The 24,593-nt window shown below is 35.6% G+C and overlaps 1 protein-coding gene across 4 annotated transcripts in view; it reads left to right on the forward strand.

Moving 5' to 3' along the window:
- Nucleotides 1-24,593, forward strand: part of ZBBX (zinc finger B-box domain containing) — a 184,481-nt gene that overhangs the window by 70,987 nt on the left and 88,901 nt on the right. For all 4 annotated transcript variants that reach the window (XM_054700724.1, XM_037525753.2, XM_054700725.1 and 1 more), the window contains exons 9-10: nucleotides 608-782; nucleotides 16,710-16,830. In XM_054700724.1, coding sequence (XP_054556699.1) covers nucleotides 608-782; nucleotides 16,710-16,830 — 296 coding nt within the window. The remainder of the gene's footprint in view (nucleotides 1-607; nucleotides 783-16,709; nucleotides 16,831-24,593) is intronic.

The raw sequence follows: 24,593 nt of genomic DNA on the forward strand, positions 1-24,593 counted from the left end.
ACCAGGGAACAAGTCCTGGTGTAAGAAATATACTGGAAAACCGGTATCTGTTGAGAACAGAAGGCAGAATTTATGGCCAGATTAGCATACCAGCTAGATCACCATAACAGAAAGTTAAGTGAGAACAGGAGCTAGAGATAGGATGCTTTGGTCAGAGGGAACAGTGGAGCCATCCAGACAACAACTGTTATTCACCTCCCCCCAGCTTGCACCAGACTATTATGCACCCCCAATCCCCTCAACATACATTCCTCCACTTATTTGCCCACTGTCTCTGAGCCTGATCCTCAATAAATATGAGACTGCCTTTGTAAAGGAGTTGCAGTTTTTGAGGTGTACGCCCCTCTAGGGTTGCACATCCTGAGGTATAAGCCCCTGTGGGTCTCTCTCTACTTGGATTTTGAGTTGTCTTTCCACCAGCCTGCGTTGCTCCCAACTCTGCCGCCCCATGAAGTGACAGAGAAAGAAATAAATATATACAGCAGTAAAATTGTCTAGTCTGTATTAAAGTAATGTATTTTATAGTGCTCAATAATTAATGCTACCTGTATTTTAAGATACAGAAATTTTAGTAAAGCATACTTTAGTATATTTTTAATTGGTTTAGGTAGAAATTTCAACACCCAGAAGAGAAGAAAGCACAGAATCAGGAGATATACTCTTGTGTGAAGGGACATTCAATGAAGAAACTTCTGCCCAGTCCTTTCAGGAAGCTTTAAATGAGTGGAGAACTGGACGTCATCATGATGACAAGAAACATAATTTACATGCAGAAAAAACAGGTAAAGGTATTTCATAAAATTAATAGAGTGAATTTAATTTGTAGAGTTGAATTTATTTTGCCTCCATTCTCTGGGAATATAAATGCAATGTTTGAAAATTGTAAACTTTCATATAACAGTTTGATATACATTTTGAAAGGTATCTTCAATGTATTACCATTAATTTGAAGTTTTATACTTCTAGAACCCTGAATTAGAAATTGGAGATGTTTGTGTTTGTTTCTTGTATAAATTCAGGATGTCAGATGAATGGAAATTTGGGTTATTTCAGTCCTGCATCTCCTAGAAGTACATCTTTCTAAAGATAATTATTCAATTTTTTAATATTTTTTAAATTAAGGTAATTAATATTTTTTAAATTAAGGTAATCACTCCAAATGGTTCAGAAATATAGGCTCTTACCTTGGCAGGCAAGAGGTATAGTTTACTGAATCACATCAGCACCAATTCACCATAGCCTTGTACTGTAGTCCATTGTTCCTCTCCTTTTCATCTCCATGCTCCCAGTCCCCCTCTGGTACCCTTTGTTTCATAGTCATATTTCTAGGGTTTGTTTTAGGTTTAGTGTTTTCTGGCTCTTTGTTTTGTTTTACTGTTTTACACATATGAATGAAACCATATGGTGTTTGTCTTACTCCTTCTGGATTACTCTGTTTAGCATAATCTCCTTAAATTCCATCCATGTTGTTGCAAATGGCAAGTGTTCTTTTCTTTTTCTTTTTTTTTTTTTTTTTAATAGCTGAGTAGTATTCCTTGTGTATACTGCATCTCCTTATCCATGTATCTGTTGTTGGGAACTGAGGCTCCTTCCATAGTTTGTCTTGTGTATATAGTGATGCAATGAATGTAGGTGCACATAATCCCTTCATATTAGTGGTTTTGGAGTGAGATTCCTGGATTATATAGTAGATCTATTTGGAAAATTTTGAGAAATCACCCTACTATTTTCCATAGGATTTGGACTAGTCTATATTCAATAGTTTACAAAGGAAAGTTTGTTTTTTTCCCACACACTTGTCAACACTGGCTGTTTCAAGACCTTTTGATTTGGGACATTCTCAAAGTTATGAGATAGTATCTCTTTGTGGGTTTTTGATTTGTGTTTCCCTGATGATAAGTGATAATGAGCAATTTTTCATGTGACTATTGACCATCTTATGTATTCTTTAGAAAAGTGTTCTTTTGGGGTTTCTGCAATTTTTTTCATTGGGATATTAAATTTCTTTTTGTTGAGTTACATGAGTTCTCTGTTCATCTTTGATATTATCCCCTTGTCAGTAGGTAGAAATATATTCTACCATTTGTCAGGGTGTCTTTTTTGTTTTAATTATAGTTTCTTCTCTGTTCAGAAGTTTTCTAGTTTGAAGGAGCTTCATTTACTTTTTATTTTATTTCCCTTGTGTAGGAATGGAGTTTCCAAATACATCATTGACACTAACATTGTGGAGTGCTTGCCCTGTGCTTTTTTTTTTTCTTTCTGTTTTATGGTTTCAGGCATTAGAAAATCTTTAACCCCATTATGAGTTAATGTTGGTAATGTTTTCAGATAGAAGTCTGGGTTCAGTCTTTTGCATGTGGCTGTCATGATTTCTCAGTACCGTTTGTTGATGTGACTTTCCTTTCTCCAGTGTGTTCTATTAGCTCCTTCATCATAAATTGTCCATATCAGTGTGGTTTTGTTTCCAGACTCTGAAATCTGAATCTGTTTTTATTCTAATACTAAATTGTTTTGATTAGCATGGAGGCATAATTTGCGGTATTATAGTTTGAAGACTGGGAGTGTGATTTTTCCATTTTTCCTCCTGTCAGGATTACTTTGACTAGCTTGGGTCTATTGTGGTTACATAAAAAGTTCATTTCTTTGAAGAATGTCATTGAAACCTTGATAGGGCTTGCATTGAATCTGTATATTGCTTGGGTAAGATGACCATTTAAAAAATGTTAATTCTTCCATTCTATGAACACAGGATACCTTTTCATTTCTTTGTTTCTTCTACTTCTTTTAATAACATTTTATGGTTTTCATTATACAGGTCCTTTTCTTGTTTTGTTAATTTTATTCCAGTATATTTAGTATAATTTTTTGTTGTGATAGTAAATGGGATTGTTTTATTGATTTCTTTGTCTCTAGTTCATTGTTTGTAACCAATATTTGTGGTTTTTTTTTAAAAATTTATTTATTTTTATATAAGAGCTGGGGTACAGGCCAGAGGCACAGGAGGGTGAGAGGATTCACTGGAGACAGAGCAGGGAGCAGAACAGGCAGATGACAGAAATACACTGCTGAGGGGAGCAGCAGGCAAGACAGGAGAGTTCTGCCGCACCATATGGGATTCTCGCCAGCTGGTTGGGATCGAACCCACACTGCAGAGGCTGAGAACAGCTTCACAGCACTGTGCTCAACCCGCTGCGCCACCAGGGAGGCCCTGTAACTAATATTTGTATATACATTTTTAAAAATCTGCTTATTAACTGTACTCATTTATTTTTTTCTAATACTTTTTTTTGTGTGTGTGGTGTGGAGTCTTTAGGGTTTTCTGTGTATATAATCATGTCATCTGCAAAGAGTGATGATTTTCTTTTTTTTTTTAATAACCAATTTATATTCCTTTTATCTTTTTTTTTTTTTTGGCTTGATTGCTCTAAGTAGGACTTCTGATACTATCTTAATAGTAGTGGTGAATTTCAATAGCCTTTTCTTATTACTGATCTTTTAGGAAGAGCTTTCAGCTTTTACATTTTAGTATGATGTTAATGGTGGGTTTGTCATATATAATCTTCTAAATGCTTATATACGTTTCTTCTAGACCTACTTTTGAGGTATTTTTTAATCATAAAGTGGGCTGAATCTTCCCTACTGCTTTCACATCTTTTGATATGATCATGCTATTTTTCTATTTCCTTTGGTTGATGTGGTGAATTACAATTGATCAGTTTCAGATATTGAACCATTCTTATAATCCTGGGATAAGTCCACTTGATCATGTTTTTTGATCCCTTTAATACATTGTTGAGTTCAATTTACCAAGATTTTATTGAGGATTTTTCATTTATGTTCACCAGGATATTGCTTAGTAATTGTCTTCTTTTGAAATAGCATTGACTACTTTTGCTATCACATTAATGTTTTCCTCATAAAATGTTTCAAAAGCATTCCATCAATGTTTTTGAAAAGTTTGACTAGGAATGGTGTAGGTCATCATCGAAGGCTTGATACAGCTCAACTGTGAAACTGTCTGCCCCTGGGCTTTTGATTTTTGTGATACTGTTGATTTAATAAGCTTGATTATAACCTTTCTGTTTTAATAAGCTTTATTATAACCTTTCTGTTCAGATTTTCTATTTCTTACTAATTCAGTCTCAGGGTTGTATTTCTTTAAGAAATTGCCCATTTATTCTAGATTATTCAATTTATTGGCTAATAGGTATTTGTAGTAAACTCTTACTATCATCTGTAATTATGAGAAATCTGTTGCTCCTTATCCTCTCTCATTTTTTATTCTTTAATAGAGTGTTCTGCATATTTTGCTTGTAAGCCTAACTAGAGTTTTATCTATTTTGTTAATTTTGTTAATTTTCCTAAAGAACCAGCTTTTAGTTTCATTGATTTTTTTTGACTATCATCTTTTTGATTCCTATTTTATTTCTATTCTAATTTTTTATTGTTTTCTTCTTTTGACCTTGATTTTTGTTTACTTTTTCTTTTCTAATTCCTTGAAGTGTAAAGGTAGATTATTTATTTGATCTTATTCTTGTTTCTTCATATGGGCTTCTATTGCTATATACAGCTGCCATAGTACTGCTTTTGTTGTATCCCATAATTTCTGGTAGTAGTGGTCTTCATTGTTATTTGTCTTCAGTGACTTTTTAGTTTCTTCTTTTATTTCTTCATAAATCCAATAGATATCCCATATTATGTTGTTGAATCTTCACAAATGAGAAGTTTTTCCTGCTTTCTTTTCATGGTTGATTTCTAGTTTGATGTTGTAGTCAGAGAAGATAGCTGATATAATTTCACATTTCATTAATTTTTGACACATTTTTGTGACCTACATTGTGATCGAACCTGGAGAATGTTCCATGTGCCTTGAAAAGAATTTATAGAAATATTTTCGGATGCTGTGAACTATAAATGTGTATTAAGCTCAGGCGTTCTAATTTCTCATATAAGACAATTATTGCCTTGTTGCTTTTCTTCCTGGTTCCTGTCCATTAATGAGCATCTACTGTCCCCTACTACTAGTGTGTTGTTGCTAATATCTGCTTTTAGGTTTGTTAATATTTGTCTTATATATTTTGTTGTTCATTATTTTGGTGCATGTGTATTGATGATATACACCTTCCTGATACATTGTTCCCTTAATCATTATCTTAATAGCCATCCCTGTCTCTTGTAACCTTTTTATTTTATTTTAAAGATTTATTTATTTATTTTTGTATTGAAGAACTGGGATCTAGGCCAGAGGTGCAGGGTAGGGGGGTGAGAGAATTCACCAGAGACAGTGTGGGGAGCAGAACAGACACTTTTACTGAAATACACTGCTAAGGGGAGCAGTGGGTGAGACAGGAGAGCTCTGTGCCAAATGTGATTTAGCTTCCTGGCTGGGGATCAAATTCAGGTCACAGTGGTGAAAGTGCTGAGACTTAACCCCTATGCCACCAGGGAAGCCCTCTTGTAACCTTTATCGATGAAATTTTGTTTTGTCTGATATGACTGTCTCTGCTTTTCTTTTTGGTGGGGGGATTCCATTTGTTTACAGGATTGTTTTTTTCCAGGCATTTGCTTTGAGTCTGTTTTGACCTTTGGAGCACAGATGGATCTGCTGGAGAAAGGAAATTTGGGTTTTGTTATCTAAACCATTTTTCATCTCTGTGCCTTTTGGTTAGTGAGTTAAATTCATTTACGTTTTTAGGGTAGTTATTAGGGTGATTAGATTTTCTGCTGCCATTTTGTTTTAGATTTCTGGTTCTATTTATTTGCTTGTTCAGTATTTTGTGGAAATTTTCCTGTGATGTTGACAAGAGATCTCTTAAGAATATTTTTTCCCAATTGTGTTTATTGAGGTAAAAGTTGGTTTACATCATTGTAACTGTCTTGGGGTTATAGGTTGAAGCCTCTACAAGCGCATTTACTCACACTGTACCCATCACTACTGCTTTCAGCATTGCTCGCAATTTAGTCTAATAATTGCAGCCTCCAACTTTTGTCTGGGAAGGTCTTTTTTTTTTAAGATTTATTTATTATGCATACAAGAACTGTGGTATAGGCCAGAGGTGCAGGAGGTGAGAGGATTCACCAGAGACAGAGCAGGGAACAGAACAGGCAGATTGAATGAAATAGACTGCTGAGGGGAGCAGTGGGCAAGTCAGATGAGGTCTGCTGCAACATGTGGGTATCTCCCTGGCCCAGATTAGAACTCGTGCTGCAGTGGCTGTGGATAGCTTCATAGATTGCAGCTTAAACCTTTGCACCACCAGGGAGACCTTGTCTGGGAAGGTCTTTATTTCTCATATCTGAAGGAGTGTCTAACAGGTATAATATTCTAGATGTTTTTTAACTATTTGAGTATGTAATTTCATTCTCTCCTTGCATATATGGTTGCTTTAGAGAAAATTGATATAGGCCTGATGGGAGTACATGTACAAATTATCTGTGATTTTTCCCTAACCATCTTCAATATTCTTTGTTTGACCTCTTGGAAGTATCATGATTATGTATATATATATGTTGATCTCTTAGATTACCAAGTATTCTTTTAGTTGTGTAGACTAGTGTTTTTAGTTCCTTTTCCAGATTTGGGAAGTTTTCACTGGTTATTTGATAGGATCTCTCCATGTTATATATTTTTTCTCTTCTGGAATACACATTACTCTTATGTTGTGTCTGTTTATGGAATCTGGTAATTCCTGATGAATTTCTTAACTTTTTTTTTTTTTTTTTACTTATCTTTCTTCTTTCCGTTGGGTCCTTTGTGAATTATCATCTTCAAGGTCTTCAAGGTCACTGGCTTATTTTTCTATTTGTTCTATTCTGATCCAGAACTTTCTCCAATTTTGCTTTGTGCTCTATCTCTTTACATTTTTATCTCATATATATTCTTATTTCTATTTTTAATTTTTGTTTTCTAACCATTAATTTCATTTCTCAGGTCCTTCCTTTTTTCCTTTTTCCTTTGTTTTTGTGAGTTTTTTTTTTTTTTGCAGTTTTTTTTTTTTTTCCTTCTGAGTTTATAATAGTTGCCTTATGTATTTTGATGCTCCTTTGTTTGGTGAGTATATGTTGATGAGTGCTATATGTTCCTGATACATTTTTCCCATAATCATAATGTAGTATCCACCCTTGTCTCTTGTTACCATTGTTAAATGGAAATTTATTTTATATGATATTAAAATGGCTTTACCTGCATTCCTTTGCATCCCATTAGCTTATAGGATAGTTTTCCAAACCTTCACCTTGAGCTTTTGATTATCTTTGGAGCTCAGGTTTGTGTTTTGGAGACCACAGATCATTGTGTCCTATTTCATTTTTATCTTTTTTTAATTTATTTTTTACATCTTTGTTCATTTTTAAACAATATTTGCTCCCCCCTCTAGTGTAGTCCTCATAGAATTTCCTTTTTCAATGCACCATGTACCATCACCACAGTCCCCTGTGCTTCCTCTTCCCTCCCTCTGATTCCACTCCCCCCTCCTCCCCGGCAGTATGTTTCTGATTTATAATTGTCTGTTTTCATTTTGTTGTGTTTGTATTATTATTATTTTTTACACTGATGTCTTATTTGGCTCCCCTACATTCCTCCTATAAGGGAAACAATCTGATATTTTTCTTTTTCCTTCTGATTTATTTCACCAAGCATAATTCCTTCTAGCTCTATCCACATTGCTGCAAATGGCATGAGTTTATCTTTCTTGATTGCTGAAGAATATTCCATTGTGTATATGTACCACATCTTCTTGATCCAGTCATCTATTTGGGGCATTTGGTTGTTTCCAGGTTATAAATAGTGCTGCAATAAACATAGGGGTACAGGTGTTCTTTTGAATCAATATTTTTGTGTCCTTTGGGTAGATCCCTAGGAGTGGAATTGCCAGGTCATATGGTAGCTCTATTTTTAGTAGACTGAGGAAACTTCGGACAGTTTTCCATAGTAGTTGGATCAGTTTGCACTCCCACCAGCAATGTAGGAGAATTCCTTTATTACCACATCCTTGCCAAAATTTGTTGTTGTTAGTTTTTTTTTTGTTTTTTTTTTTGATATGTGCCATTCGTACTGGTGTAAAGTGGTATCTCATTTTGGTTTTGATTTTCATATCCCTGATTATAAGGAATGTTGAACATTTTTTTCATATGCCTGTTGGCCATTTGCATTTCCTCTTTGGAGAAATGTCTTAAGTTCTTCTGCCCATTTTTTGACTGTTTTAGTTTGTTTTTGCTGATTCTTGTGAGTTCTTTGTATATCTTTGTGATCAGTCCCTTACCAGTTGTATGAAATGCAAAGATTTTTTTCCCAATCAGTAGGGTGTCTCTTTGTTTTGGTTAATGTCTCTTTTGCTGTATGAAGCTTTACAGTTTGATGTAATCCCAGGTGTTTATCTTTTCCTTGACTTTCTTTGCTTTGAGTGATAAGTCTTTAAAGATGTTTCTGAGATGTACATCTTGTAGTGTTTTTACCTATATTTTCTTCTATATATTTTATGGTTTCAGTCTTATGTCCAGTTCTTTTTTCCATTTTGAGTTGATTTTTGTGCACAGTGAGAGGTAGTAGTCTATTTCTTCTTTTTTTAAAAGATTTATTTATTTATGCATATAAGAGCTGGGGTACAGGCCAGAGATGCGGGGGATGAGAGGATCCACCAGAGACAGAGAGGGGAACAGAACAAGCAGATTGACCGAAATACACTGCTGAGGGGAGCAGCAGGCAAGTCAGGAGAGGCCAGCAGCGCCATGTGGGTTTCTTCCTGGCCAGCTGGGGATCAAACTCATGCTGCAGAGGCTGTGGATTGCTTCATAGTTTGGCGCTTAACCCCTTGCACCACCAGGGAGGCCCAAGTTGTCAATTTCTTAATCCAATGAGATACACTATCTTTTAGTTAGTGAGTTTACTCCATTAATATTTACAGGGATTATTGATACATGAAAGTCTGTTGCCATCATTTTTCTTTAGTTTTTTTTTTTTGTTTGTTTGTGTCTCTGTTTTTTAAATATATATGTAAATTTCACACCATTGTTCATTGTGTGTACTATATGCTTGTGTGATTTCTCCTTTCAGGTGTATTCCCCATAAAATTCCCACCACTTATTCACCTGTGAACCAGCACAATAGTCCCTTGTGCTTCTTCTCACCCCTATTTTTTTTTCCTCCCTAGATTTATTTATTTATTTATACAAGCACTGGGTACAGTCAGAAGCGTGGGAGGGTGAGAGAATTCACCAGAGCCACAGTGGAGAGCAGAGCAGGCAGACTGACGAAGTACACTGCTGAGGGGAACAGAGTGCAGCAGGAAAGGTCTGCGTGCCATGTGGGACCCTCGCCAGTGGCCAGGGATCGAACCGTCGCTGCAGAGGCTGTGGGCAGTTTTGCAGTCCAGCGCTCAACCGCTGCGCAACCGGGGAGGCCCTCTCCCCTGTTTTGATTCCTCTACCTCCCCCTCCCTTGCAGAGTATTTCTGATTTATAATAACCTGATCATTTATTATTATTATTTTTTTTCCTGGTCCCTTATTGCAATATTACTTGGAGGCAGGGTTTATTTTTTGCAATCTTCTTCCGTTTTTCTTTGTCTGAGATGTATTTATTCTTTCCTCATACCTAATGGAGAACCTTACAGCATATAGTATTCTTGTTTTTGAAGTTTTTCTCTTTACTTTTTAAAATCACTCTCTTCATTCTCTACTTTTCTAGTGTTTCTTCTGAGAAGTCACATGTTAGCCTAGTCAAGGTTCCTTTGTAGATTATCTGCCTCATCCCCCTGTCACCTTCAATATGTTTTTTTGTCTTGAACTCTTGCAAATTTCATCACTGTACATCTTGTTGTTGCTCTCATATTGCTTACATTTACAGGTTTGTTTTTATATTACCATTAAGTCTTAATTAACAGGGGCCTCCCCTGTGGCGCAGCGGTTGAGCGCTGGGTTGCGAAGCTGCCCGCGGCTTCTGCAACGCCGTTTTGATACCCGATCCCCAGCCACCGGGTGAGGGTCCCACATGGCAAGCAGACCTCTCCGGCCACGCCCGCTGCTCCCCTCAGCAGTGTACCTCGTCAGTCTGCCTGTTCTGCTCTCCGCTCTGCCTCTGGTGAATTCTTTCACCCTCCTGTGCTTCTGACTGTACCCAGTGCTTGTATAAATAAACAAAATAAAAATAAAAAAGGTGATTTCATGTTCTCACAATCATTTAAAAAAAAGTCTTAATTAACAGGCACTGGAATTTGAATTTCTTACATTTTTTAACTTCATGATTATTTATTTATTTATCTATTTATTTTAAGGATTTATTTATTTATACAAGAACCAGAGTGCAGGTCAGAAGTGCGGGAGGGTGAGAGAATTCACCAGAGCCAGAGTGGGGAGCGGAGCAGGCAGATGGACAGAAGACACTGCTGAGGGGAGCAGCGGGCCATGCAGGAAAGGTCTGCCGCGCCTTGTGGGTTTCTCCCTGGCCGGAGAGCAATCGAACCGGTGCTGCATAGGCTACGGACAGCTTCTCAGTGCGGCACTCAATTGCTGTTCCACCAGGGAGGCCCCATGATTAATTATTTTTATAAATCACAATATACTATTATTTTCATTTTTTCTGCCATCAGTATTATAAAAATCACTTTTGGCTCAAAGGTCATACAGAAACAGTGGGTAAGATTTGATTTGTGGGTTGTAGTTTATTGATTCTTGACCTATCAAATGCGTTATTTTCTTTTTCTATGAGTAAATGTAATCACCATAAACAATTTGAATTCATGTGGCAATGATGACAGTATAGCTCTCATTCCAGACCTACATTAGCTCTCCTACTTTGTACAATTATGGAATCCAAAGGATCATGGTTGTCTTGATATTACATAGGACAATGGTTATCTTGATATTGCCATTAGATAGATATGATGATAAGAAATTTTGACCAATACATGTTTCTGTTATAGGATAATTCTATCAGACATTTTCTATCATGGAGGGGCCATAATTTATAAAACTAGACACTTCAGATGAAGATTGGCTTCATCTGCCAGCTGTATGTCAATTATTAGTAGCCTTATTTATCACATGGTATCTCAAACAACATTGTCTTAGACCAACACACTTATTTGCAAAGAGGTATAGTAATATGTTTATACTTACAAAACTTATTGATCTTACCCTATGTAGCACTAACCAGAAGCAATTGTCTTTATAGCTTAATGGGATGGCCTGTTGGTTCATTATGGATTTAGCTGAGAAACATCTTGTGATGATAGAATGCCTTTCTTACAAGGTTTTGTATGTTATATGAAACTCCACTCATGCTTCCATTAAACTGGAAGCTGGTGGTGCAGCGGTTGAGTGCTGGGCTGAGAAGTTGCCCATAGCCTCTGCAGCACTGGTTCAATCCCTGGCTGCAGGCGAGGGTCCCACATGGTGTGACAAAACTCTCCTGCCACACCTGCTGCTCCCCTCAGCAGTGTACTTTGTCACTCTGCCTGTTCTGCTCTCCGCTCTGGCTCTGGATTCTCTCACCCCCCCACACCTCTGACTGTACCCAGTGCTTGAACAAATAAATAAATAAATAAAAATAAATAAACTGGAAGCTGATAATACTAACATTTTAGGGCTCATTAGCACTGAAATTATATTCAATATGGGTTTCAACTGGACCGATCCGTATTGTTTATGAGAATTATCAAAGAATAATTAAATCATTATTACATAGAGGAAAAAAAACAGGTAGAATTCATCTGGAAAATATTGGTTCACTTATTAAATCTTCTGTGTCCAGCAATAATGTTCACTCAAAAAATGCATCTTTAATACATTGGGAATGAAGATTTGATTCATTTCACCAAGTAAAAAGATGTTGGCAGGCAGTGAGATGAATGTGGAACAAATAGTGAAAGAAGGAAGTTATGGTAATCAAATCAACTTAGACTTCAAAACCAAACAAAAAGTTAGACAATAGCAGCAACATTTTGTTTTATGTTGACTAATTTTTTTCTCTTCCTTTTTCCTGTTATATGACATGAGCTATTGATATCTAGCATTTAAATTTAGTTTCAATTGGGAGAATTCCTAAACTGAAAATTGAAATCTCCACTGTCGCTACAGAATTTTGTGTTTTCCTTGTGCTACAGATGTGGGTGGGGTGTGTGTGTGTGTGTGTGTGTGTGTGTGTGTGTGTGACAGAGAGACATACACATAAACAAAGAGAGAAGGAGAGACGGGGAGAGAGAGAGACAGAGAGAGAGAGAGAGAGAGAGAGAGAGAGAGAGAAATTGTGTTCAGATACAAAAGAAGTAAACTCTCTCCAAGTCCATTATCCTCCATTGCTGTCCTACTCTGTCCCTACAGGTAGAACTCTAGAGATTGCAGAAACTGAATTCCCTGGCTCTGTCTTCTAGTTGGGTTTCACCAATTGGAGCCTCCAACAGTAAATTGTAGGATGAGACAAAAAGATGGTGTTATTAATTTCTCCATTTCCTTGATTTGCTGATTTTTTTTAGCAATTTATTTATTTATGCACACAATAACTGGGGTGCAGGCCAGAGGTGTGGGGGGTGAGAGGATTTACCAGAGACAGAGGGGGGAGCAGAACAGGCAGACTGACTGAAATACACTGCTGAGGGGAGCAGCGGGCGAGACAGGAGAGGTCTGCTGCGCCATGTGGGTTGCTCCCTGGCAGGATGGGGATTGAACTCGTGCTGTAGAGGCTGCGGATTGCTTCACAATGTGGTGCTTAACCCCTTGCACAACCAGGGAGGCCCGATTTGCTGAAATTTTTAACAATGGTATATTTTGTACTTATTAGCACTATTCAGATCACCTCTCTACCACAACCATTGTTTTCAGTAACTTCTTATAGCATTCTCTTATTTTATCTTGTCAAACTTATTGTTGGTAACAGCTTTACAGTATTTTTAGAGTCTTCTTGCCTCAGTATACATGGTCCCTTACCCCTACAAACACAAGTATAAATTATTCCTTCTTCAAATTACCCCTTTGTATATCCGTTTTCCTGTCAGGATCTTGACTGATACAGATGAGCACAAAAAGTATTTATAAGTAACTGAGATTTGAGTTGTGGTCTAAAAAATGAGCTGGAGAATGGGAATGTAAAATAGTATGTGCAAAGGATCCATCATGAAGGGAGCTTATTGTGTTAATGGAACTGAAATTTGATGTGGGTATTGTAGCACAGCACAGACTAGAGAGAAATTGGGTTTAGTGACTTGGAAAGAGAAGTCTACAACGAAGACAAAGAGTGACATCGATATAGGAAGAAAGTTGGCAAAATGTATTCTAAAAATCAGTGTTTTAAAGAAAGAAATGAGGTTATCAGTGTTGTTACTCTGGAGAAATCATGAAGATGAGGACTTTTGCTGATATAACATGTGATTTTTTTTCCCCAGAGAAGTATACATATGATTGTTTGTGTGTGTGTATTAAGTGTATGGACTTGCAATTTTTTTTCCTTTACCTAGGATATTAAGCAGATATAAAATGCATCTATAAATATCTAATGGAGAAAAATAAAACAATAACTACCTTTCTATCACCTCTAAGAGATAATCATTAACCTGAGTATTTTTTTTTAATTTCCTTGTGCATTATGTAAGTTAGTATATGTATTCGTTTGCAGTTTGTATATTTCCCTGAATACTATTATTAATTTTATTATTATTTATTGTGATTTACCCATGAAAATGTGCATAACTGTGTTTCATTCTTTTCATTGTTTAATAATCTTCTGTTAAATGAACATATCACTATTATCTGTTTAAATATTGATGTTTATTTGGGTGGTTTCCCCCTTTTTCCATTACAAAAAATGCTATTATTAATATTCTTTCAAAAGTCTTCTGGTATAGATGTACACACATTCCTAGGATGTCTATTCCTATGAGTAGAATAAATGAAATATAGACTGTATATATATTTGACTATACTAGATGAAGCTGAATTATTTATGAAAGTATTTTATCAGCTTACATTCCTATCTGCAATATATAAAAATTTTGGTTGCTTCTAATTACACGAACATATAAATTGTCAGATTAGAGTTATTTTACTGTTCTGATAAAGAGGCAGTGATATGTTTAATTTGTGTACCTCTGTTTTATATAAGATATTCTTTTTTTTTTTTAAGATTTATTTATTCATGCATACAAGAACTGGGGCAGAGGCCAGATGTGCAGGAGGTTGAGAGGATTCACCAGAGACAGAGGGGGGAACAGTACAGACAGACTGACTGAAATACACTGCTGAGGGGAGCAGCAGGTGAGGCATGTCAGGTCTACCGCACCATGTGGGTTGCTCCCCTGCTGGCCAGGATCGAACCCACGCCTCAGAGGTTGCAAACAGCTTCACAGCACTGTGCCCAACTGCCTACACAGCCCAGAAGGCCCTAATTTGTGTACTTTTTATTACAAATATCGCCGAGTATCTTTTCATGTTCTTTCCCATGCAACCTAGAATGTGCTTTGAATTTCCAAGTTTTCTAGTAATTTGTTATTGATCTTTTAAAAAATTTTATTATTTATTTATTTATTTATTTATTTATTTGTACGAGCACTGAGTACAGTCAGAAGAACCAGAGGGGAGAGAATTCACAAGAGCCAGAGCCGGGAACAGAACAGACAGACTGACGAAATACACTGCTGAGGGGAGCAGCAGGCATGGCAGGAGAGGTCTGTCGTGCCATGTGGGACCCTCGCCGGTGGCCGGGAATCGAACTGGCGCTGCAGAGGCTGCAGGCAGCCTCGCAGCCCAGTGCTCAACCGCTGCGCCACCAGGGGAGGCCCTGTTGCTGATTTTTAATTAATTTTATTTTAGTGCACTAAATGCCCTTTCCTTCAGTGTGAAAGCAAGTGTTTATAATGGCCCAGAAGGTTCCATGTAATCTGAACTTCATCATCTCTATAATTTCCTGTTACTCTCCACTTGGCTTGTTCTTTTTCAGCCACAGAACGAGTGGCCTCCAGGCTGCTTTTAAACATTCAGGAGTATTTTCTTTTTTTTTTTTTTTTCAAGATTTATTTATTTATGCATACAAGATCCTGGGTGGGGGCTGTGAGAGGATTTACCAGATACAGAGTGGGGAGCAGAACAGGCATATTGGCTGAAAAACACTGATGAGGGGAGCTACGGACCAGACAGGAAAGTCTGCTGCACCATGTGGGTCACCTCCCTGGCCTTGAACTCATGCTGAAGTAGCTGCAGATAGTGTTATATTGCTGATGCTTAATCCCTTGAGCCACCAGGGAGGCCCTCAGATGTATTTCACCTTAAGTATTTTGTATTGTCTATTAAGGAAGATGCCCACTATCCTATCATATGAACAATGGGACATCTCACAAATTTTATTACAAAAGTTGGCAAGTGAACCAAGAAACTGAGGAATGAAACAAAATCTACATTATATTATTTATGTGGCATTTTTTCAGGAGCCATACCTGATAAATATGTGTATTGTTGATTTTTCTATGAGCAATTCTAAACATAGACTATGCTGCTAAATGCATTATATAAATAAAGATAAATAGCTAAGAATCATTAATCTTTTTGCAAGAAAGTTCAGTAAGTAACATTCACCATCAAATAAACCCAATTTAACATTTCTATTTCTTTGGAGTGTGGCACTAGTAATGGGAAAAGAATGAACCACAAGCAAGCTAGTCGACTCCTTGCTCCTCATTACCCTTCTAGTTGTATTATCTCTCAGGCACAGTGGATCTTCTCTATGACCTAGACAGAAAAAAAAAAAGTGAATTTCATTATTGTCTATAACCTACTCTTTCAAGAAATATGTGTTTTAATTAATTAATGAATTAATTAATTGATTAAATTTGCAGTAGAATGGGAGTCTCATATTGGCAGGGTTTCCTTCTCTCCATAACATACTTGTTTATCTCCTTAGTTCGTATTCCCCAATTTTAATGGATTCTGGTGCTGTTTCTAAGAACTTCACTCAATCTTTTGGAAGAAGGGGAGTGGAAGACTTGCACTCTTTCAGTTTATTTCTATTGCTGGAGTTTGTCTTTTTCTAGAGGCTAATCATTAAAGTCCACAATGTACTATTCGGCCTATAGTCTACTTTTGGAGTGTATACAATATTTTTTTTCCTGTATTTACTACTGCTTTTTTTTTTCTCTTTCAATATACTTCCTCCACCTCTGTGATGATCATGAAGAAGGAGGGGTTATCTGGAAAGTGGAGAGTCTAGTAATCCTGTATATATGCCGCTTTTTTCCCAGTAAACCTCTATCGGTTTTAAATATCTATGAATAGTGGTTTTACTTTAGTAGTATTTCAAACCATCTTAAATATCTGGAAGTGAATTCACATGCAGATACAAATTTATGAGGACACTTGTCAGTGCCATTCCATTTATTTATTTTCTTTTCCCCATGATGTGTAAATATTACTGTCAGTGGTTTTTATGTCTGTGCTTATAGAATTTGTAGTGTGCCTGTTTGTATTCATCTTTATCATTATAAAGATGCTTTAAAATTTTTTGTAAGTTACAAGATCCTTTCATTTCAAGGGATTATAGAATAAAAATACTCAGTTGTTTTCTAAATCACCAATATTTAATACTTGACATTATTTAAAGCTATATCTATTGATTATATAGATAAATATCAAACACATTTGCCTCAAAAATATGTGGTTCTGCATGTGAAGAGAATATATTGTAATTTATATTCTAGGTTTTATTAATTGTTCACATGTTTAATTTTACAGACTCATTGGAAGAATGTGAAGTACAAACTAATCTGAAAATTTGGAGAGAACCACTTAAGATTGAATTTAAAGAAGACAGTCTATCCTATATGGAAAAATTATGGCTTAAAAAGCACAGAAGGTATTTTTTTGTATCTGTGCATTATTAATAACAAATATAAAGCTATTAATGTCCCTTGTTGTTTGACATGTTTTTGTAGCATTTTTCTTTGGGCTTCAAATATATATAAATGATTTTAAAAGCAACCTTAAATCCCTGTGAAGCTTCTACTGTTCTAATAATAATTTTAAATCTATTTATGTATATGATGCATCGTTGATTTAGGGTTTGCCTTGAGAAATGGGGATATGTGTATGAAAAAAAAAAGACATGAGTATAGGACATAATTTAAGGATAACTGCAAATATAATAAATTAAAAATAACTTTGAAAAGGTATTGTGGTCAGTTTTTTACATTAGCTTAAACTTTTGTGGCTTTGCTTTAGAGAATCTAAAGTTGTTAAGACCTTTAATGTTATAGTCTTATTAATATTAAAATATATTTATTCAAACACCGTATCGTTTATGCCATTCATAAATCAGGTAAAATTTAAACTATTAAATATTAAAGCAAAATTATGTCATTTCTTAAAGAGTCATTCATAAATTTACTATCATAAAAGAATGATATTGGGAAATACATTGATTGGCCATCACCCGGTTTCCCTGTAGGCATGCTGCTCATGTCATTGTGCCAGTGAATCATCTAGAGACTATTGTAAAATAGTTACCTTTTTAGGGGATATGAGAGTGGGATGGGGAGAGTTTTGATGTTACATTGCTGAATTTCTAACATGTCAGGTGATAGTGGTATCTAGAATGCCAATCTCTGAGCCACATTTTGAGGACCACATTTTAAGGTGTGAGAGACATGTCTAGAATGAACCTAAGGAAAGGTCATCAAGCCCTTGCTTCATCTTCAGTCATACAAAGATCTGCTGAGGTGGCCCACCACCTTTGGAGCATTCTCCAAACCATTTCCAGTGAGCTGTAATTTATTTCTGTGTATTTTCTAAACTGTTTTTCTAATTCTGCCCATTAAGCCAATACAGCAAAATTAAATATCTCCTCCCCATGCCATTACTTCAGAATTTTGAAATTAGTCTTTGTTTCCATTGAAGCTTCTCTTTGATAGGATGATATATCTTGGTTCACTTCTTTTCAACTCATTTTCATGAGGCAGGTTTTTAAATTTTAAAATAATTTTAGATATAGTACAAGAACTCCCATAATTGTAGCATCTTACATAATCAGAGTTCATTTATCAAAGCTAAGAAATTGACAGTGGTACAATGTTTTTTACCAAAGGAGAAACTTTATTTAGATTTCACCAGTTTTTCCACTAAGATCTTTTTTCTGCTCCAAGAGCTTACCCAAGATATCACATACCATTTTTTGGGGGTGGAGGGTTATATCTCCTTATCCATTATAATTATTTAGTTTCTCCTTGTCTTTCATCACCATGATGTTTTTTGGAGAGTAATCACCAGGTGTTTAATATAATGTATTCTATTTGAATCTATAGATTTTTTTCCATAATAAAATTGAGAATTATACATTTCATGGAAGAATAGCATAGAAAGGATGTGTCCTTTTCAGTGGCTGATATCCCAGAAACCTATCAGTATACCTCATTACTAGAATAGCAACATTTTTCAATTAATTAATTTTTGATTAACTAATTTTTAACTGACTTAATATTGGGATACCACCATAATCTATTACCACCACAGTGCACCCCACTACCAACTAACTCACCTTCCACCACCATAGACCATTGTTTTTACCCTTCTCCCACCGCTTGGTGTTTCTGTAGGCTTAGTTCTTTTTTTTTTTTTTTTTTTTTTTGTGGGACCCTCGCTGGCGGCCAGGGAACGAATGGGTGCTGCAGAGGCTGTGGGCAGCCTCAACCACTGCGCCACCAGGGGAGGCCCTGTAGGCTTAGTTCTATAGGGTTAGTATTAAAGTTTGTCTTTATCTGACTACTTACTTACTTTATATTCCACATATTAGTGAAACTATCTAGTATTTATCTTCCTTATTCTAACTTATAACATTTCTCTACTGGTGTGAGATGGTAGGCCATTGTGGTTTTGATTTGTATTTCTCTAATATTTGTGAACTGGTTTTTTTCCATATGTCTGCTGACCAATCTAATGTCTTCTTTGGAAAAGTGACTGTTTAGCTCTTTGGCCCAAATTTCGATTGGGCTATTTGTTTTCTTTTTGTAGAGTTTTATGATTTCGTTACATACCTTTTATATCACGCCTTTGTTAGATATATGGTGTGCAGTATTTTCTCACATCCAGTGGGGTGTCTTTTCATTTTAGTTATAGTTTCTTTTATAGTACAGAAATGTTTTACTTTGAGGTAGTCCCAGTTATTTGTGTTTCTTTTTTTCTCCTTGCTGTAGGGAATGAATCCATAAATTCATCACTAAAGCTTATGCCATGAAGTCTTTTGCCTATGTTTTCTTTTATATATGGTATGGTTTCAGGTTTTGCATATATATTTTGATCCATTTAGTGTTGATTTTGGCATTCGGTGTGAAGTTGTGGACTGATTTCATTCCTTTGATGCAGCTGTCAGATTTCCCAACACAATTTATTGAAGAGACTATTTTTGTTTCAGTATGTATTTTGTTTCCTTTGTCATAGATTAAAGTCCACATATGTGGACTCTGAATTCTATATCATTGGTCTGTATGTACTTTTTTGTTCCAGTACAAGGCTGTTTTATTTATTGTGCCTTTATAATATAGCTTGAGGTCTGAAAGAGTGATACTGCCATATTCTTTCTTCTCTGTCAAGATTGCTTTACTAATTACCAAATATTGTGTTTTCATATGAAATTCAGTAATATTTGAAATATGTCATTGATACTTTTATTGAGATTGCTTTCAATCTGTACATGGCTTTGAGTAGAATGTCCATTTTGGTAATATTGATTGTTCTAATCCATGAGCAGGCGATATCATTTTCCACTCCTTTGTGTCTTCTTTTTTCTTTCAACAATGTTTTAAAACTATTGTTATTTTTTATATGGATATTTTACCTCTGTTAAGTATACTCTGAGGTATTTCCATTTTTGTGTGTGTGTAATTATACATGGGATCACTTTCAAATTTCTTCCTCTTCTGTTTATTTTTTTATTATTATTATGGGAAGGAAACGGATTTATGTGTGTTGATTTTATAACTAGCCATTTTACTAAACTAATTGTTTCAATTAGTTTTTCTGTGGACTTTTGAGGGTTCCCTATCTATATTACCATGTCATGTCATCTGTAAATAATGATAGTTTAATTCTTATTTCCCAATCTGGATTCCTTTTATATTGTTCTCTTGCCTAATTGTTCTAGCTAGAACTTCCAGTACTATATTAAAAGCAGTGGTGAGAGTGGATTTCCTTGTCTTATTTCAGATTTTAATGGGGAGGCTTTCAGTTTTTCACCATTAAGAACGATATTAGCTGTGGGTTTGTTTTATAGGACTTTTATTATGTTAAGATATATCCTTTTATCCTGAATATTTTAAGAGCTTCATCATAAATGGATATTAACCTTTATCAAATGCTTTCTCAGCATGTATTGATATGATCATATGGTCTTTACTTTTCTTTTTATTGATGTAGTGAATTACATTAATTAATTTTGAGATTTTGAACCATCCTGTGTCCCTGGAATAAATTCCACTTGGTCATGGAGTATAATTCTTTTGATGCATTGTTGATTTCAGTGTGCTAAGAATTGAATATTTTTATATTTGTGTTGATATGGGAGATTGTTCTGTAGTTTTCTTTTTTGTGTGTTGACTTTGATTTTAGTATTGTGTAATGTTGACTTCATGAAATGTATTTAGTAGTATTCCTTCTTTTTAAATTTTGTGGAAGTTACTTGTGAAGCCATCTGGTCCCAGACATTTGTTTTTTGAGAAAGTTTTGATTACTGTTTTAATTTTCTTGCTTGTGATTGCTTTGTTTAGGGTTTGAATTTCTTCCCTATTCAGTCTCAGATGATTGCATAATTCTAAGAATTTGTCTGTCTCTTCTAAATTATTGAATTTGTCAGCATATTAATGCTCATAGTGGTATCTAATTAGCCTATGAAGTTCTGCAGCATCTGTTATGATTTCTCTTTTGTTTTTTATTATATTTATTTCCAATATCTCCTTTATTTTCCTGTTTCCAGCCTTGCTAGAAGTTTGTCCTTTTTTTTTTTTTTCAAAGAACCAGCTTTGGATTTCATGGATCTTTTGGACTATCTATTGAATCACTATTTAATTTACTTCTGATTTTATTTTTATTATTTCTGTTCTTCCACTGGCTTGTGAATTTGCTTGTTCTTGTTTTTATAATTCATCTAGTAGAGAGAGAAATTGTTTATTTGAACTCTTTCTTGTTGTTTATTTGAACTCTTTCTTGTTGCAGTGGGCCTCTATTGCTATATATTATTTCCCTCTTGGTTCTGGTTTTGCTACATCCCATAAGTTGTGAATGGTTTTGTGTGCTCAGTTTCATTTGTTTTGAGCTATCTTTCAATTTATTCTTCAATTTCCTTATTAACCCAGTGTTCTTTCAGTATTGATGTTCAGTCTCCATGTATTAATAGATCTCCCTGCTTTCCTTGTGATAGTTGATTAATAGTTTGATGCAATTATGATCTGAGAAGATGTTGGGTATGATTTCAATCTTTGTGAAATCTTAGATATTTGTTTTGTGTCCTAGAATGTGGTCAATTTTGGAGAATATCCCTAGTATGCTTGAGAAAAATGTGTAATACTGCTTTTTCAGGATGCCATATCCTGTATATCTATGAAGTCTATTTCTTTATTTAAAGCTATTGTATCCTTGCTTATTTTCTGTCTAATTTATCTGTCCATTGGTGAGAGTGGGATATTGAAGTTTCCTAATAAAAATGTGTTTTTCCCAATGTTTGCTTTCAGAGTTGATAGTAATTGCCTAATGCATTTTGTTGTTTCTTCATTTCCTGCATATACATTGTTGAGTTTTTATGTGTTCATGATGTATCATTCCCTAAATCATTACATAGTGTCCCTTCTTGGCTCTTAGCTACTTTATCTGGAAATATATTTTTGTTTGATGTAAACATGGCTGTCCCTGCCTTCAGTAGGAGCTGATTTGCGGGGAGGATTGTTTTCCAACCATTTAGTTTGAACCTACATTTGTCTTTGATGTTTAGGTATGTTTAGTGGCAAAAGCAGAAGTTTGGGTTCTGTTTCCAGTGCATTTACATTTAAAGTTATTATTGATAGTGATTTTCTATTGCTGCACTCTATTCTTAATTTTTGTGGGTCAATCTGTTTCCTTATTTATTTTTGGCATATGTTCCTCTTTTCTGTTTCAATGTGTAAGTTCCTTTCAATAATTCTGGGAGGAGCAGTTTAGTGTTTGCAAATTTCTTGAGCCTTTCTATGTTTGACAATGCCTTTATTAAGCCCTCAAATGTGAAGAACAGTCTTGCATGGTAGCATATTCTTGACTATCAGTATTTCTCTTTCTGTATTTGGAAGATGCCATTCTATTTATTTCTCACTTATAGTGTGTCTTCAGAAAAAGCTGATATAGTATGTTCATGGTATCTTTGTACATAATGGTTTTCTTCCCCTTTGCTAGTTTTAGTTTTCTTTCTTTGTTCTAAATTTTTAGAAATTTTACTACTAAATGTCTTGGTGTCAATCTCACTTTTTCTAAGTATGCCAGATTAACTTAGCTCCCCATATTTGTATGTTTATTCCCTTCTCTAGCTTCAGGAATTTTTTTTTTCATTTTTTCTTTGAATCCATTTACTGTTCCTTTCTCTCTTCCCCATCTCATATTCCCATTATTCTTATTTTGTCTTTTCTTACAGAGTCAGATCGTTCTTGGAGTGTTTCTTCTTTATTTTCATTTTGTTTCTCTCTTTCTCTATCCTGGTTCTTTGTACATTTGCATCTTTAATTATACTGACTCATTGTTCCACGTGATTTATTCTACTTCTTTGAATTTCTCCTGAGTTTTTTCACCTGTATATTTTTTAAATCCTGAAACTCCATTTTTATCTTATTTAGAGCTTCATATTCTGTCTTTATTGATTTCAATTCTAAGGACATTCATTTGTTCTTTCTAAATGTTCTACTACTATTGACTTATTTTGTTATTGCAATTGTAAACTCTACCTGAGAGGGAGAACATAGATTCCATGTCTATGACTTGCAGTTCTGGAGATTTGTTTTCTCTGTGTTGTACTATTCTCTTGGAGATTTATGTTGTCATATTTTGTTTAGCCCATTAATAGCTTTGGAAACCAGTTGTTGTATGTGGGGTTTCCTCTTGGCTTGACTCCTCCTCACTCACTGATCATGGTTTTCACCTATCTGGGCAGACCACTTGTAGGATCTCACAGGAGGTCATGAAGACTTTCATCTCTCTGCCTCACTCCCTGATGCAGTTCCAGGGTCTCACCAGTCTGCAGTTGCTGGCTGGGATCTTGTCGAAAGTCCCACAGTTTCTGTAGGTCTGGGCGTGTACTCGCAGGGTGCTGTAGAAGGCCATGGAACTTCTTCTAGTCTGGGTTGCACTGGCAAGGAGGTTGCAAGGCCTCTGCTGGTCTGAACTGGGGCTGGTGGGATGTCTTGAGAATCTGGCGCTCAGGCACCATCCCTAACACTGGTCCGGAGCTGCAGTTATCTGCATGGGTACTAGTGATGTCTCATAGAAGTTTTGAGACTTTTGTTGGCCTAAGCAGGAGTAGACAGGGTCTCACAGAAGTTCTCTGACTTCCCTGGGTCCCTCCCCAAAGTGGGCAGGATAGTCACTTTGGATGCTCATATGGTTAATGTGCTTATCAACTTTCTCCCTTGTAAACTCACTCTTCTCTTCATAATGAATGTCTTGTTTCATTCAGGCTGTTTTAAAAATATCCTAGATTGGGTGTATTAAAGACCACAAACATTTGTTTCTCAAAATTTTGAAGACTAGGAAGTTTTGGTCAGCTTGCTTCCTGGTTTATAGGTGTTGTCTTTTGTCTGTGTCTTCACATGACTCTCTGGACTTCCTTTCATAAAAGCAGAAATCCCATTGTGTTTGCTGTGCCTCTCGGTCTAATGACCTTTCACAGTTTCCACTTCCAAATATTATCATGTTGGGTATTAGGATTTCAATATTTGAATTTGAATTTCTTCATGTTTCCTCTTTGTACTTAATTCTCCTTGCCCAACCAATGGCAAACACTGACACATTGAAGAAGCTTTATTCATGGGCACGTGAAGTCCTGAGCTATGCTAAATACTGAATATGCCAAAGTTCCTGAACAGAGAACAATAGTTAGTGAACATATTCCCAGGATTTTATTTACATAATTAATTTTCCCCTTTTTTATTTTTTATATATTTTCACATCATTTTTCATTTTTGTACAATGTATACATTTTCATCTTGGGTATTCTACTTCATTAGAAAAATCTGATATAGTACAATCATGGTACCTTTGTACATCATTGTTTTCTTCCCCTTTCTAGTTTTAGTATTCTTTCTTTGTCCCACTACCCTTGTTTTGATCCTACTCCCTTCGTGCCCCGACCCCCATAGTGTGTCTTTAGTTTATAATTGCTTGTTGATTTTGATTATAATTTGTCTTTTTCCTGGTCCCTTATTTCGGTTTTCTAAATTCTTGCTGTGAGTGTGACCATCCGGTACTTTTCTTTTTCTTTCTGGTTTATTTCAATGAGCATGATCCTTTCCTGCTCCATCCATGTTGCTGCAAATTGCATGAGTTTATCTTTTTTGATTGCTGAGTAATATCCTATTGAGCATATGTATCACATCTTCTTGATTCAGTCATCTATTT

The sequence above is a fragment of the Talpa occidentalis genome, unplaced genomic scaffold (genome assembly GCF_014898055.3).
Source record: "Talpa occidentalis isolate TD23 unplaced genomic scaffold, MPIMG_talOcc4v2.1 talOcc4.4, whole genome shotgun sequence".
Taxonomy (NCBI): domain Eukaryota; kingdom Metazoa; phylum Chordata; class Mammalia; order Eulipotyphla; family Talpidae; genus Talpa; species Talpa occidentalis.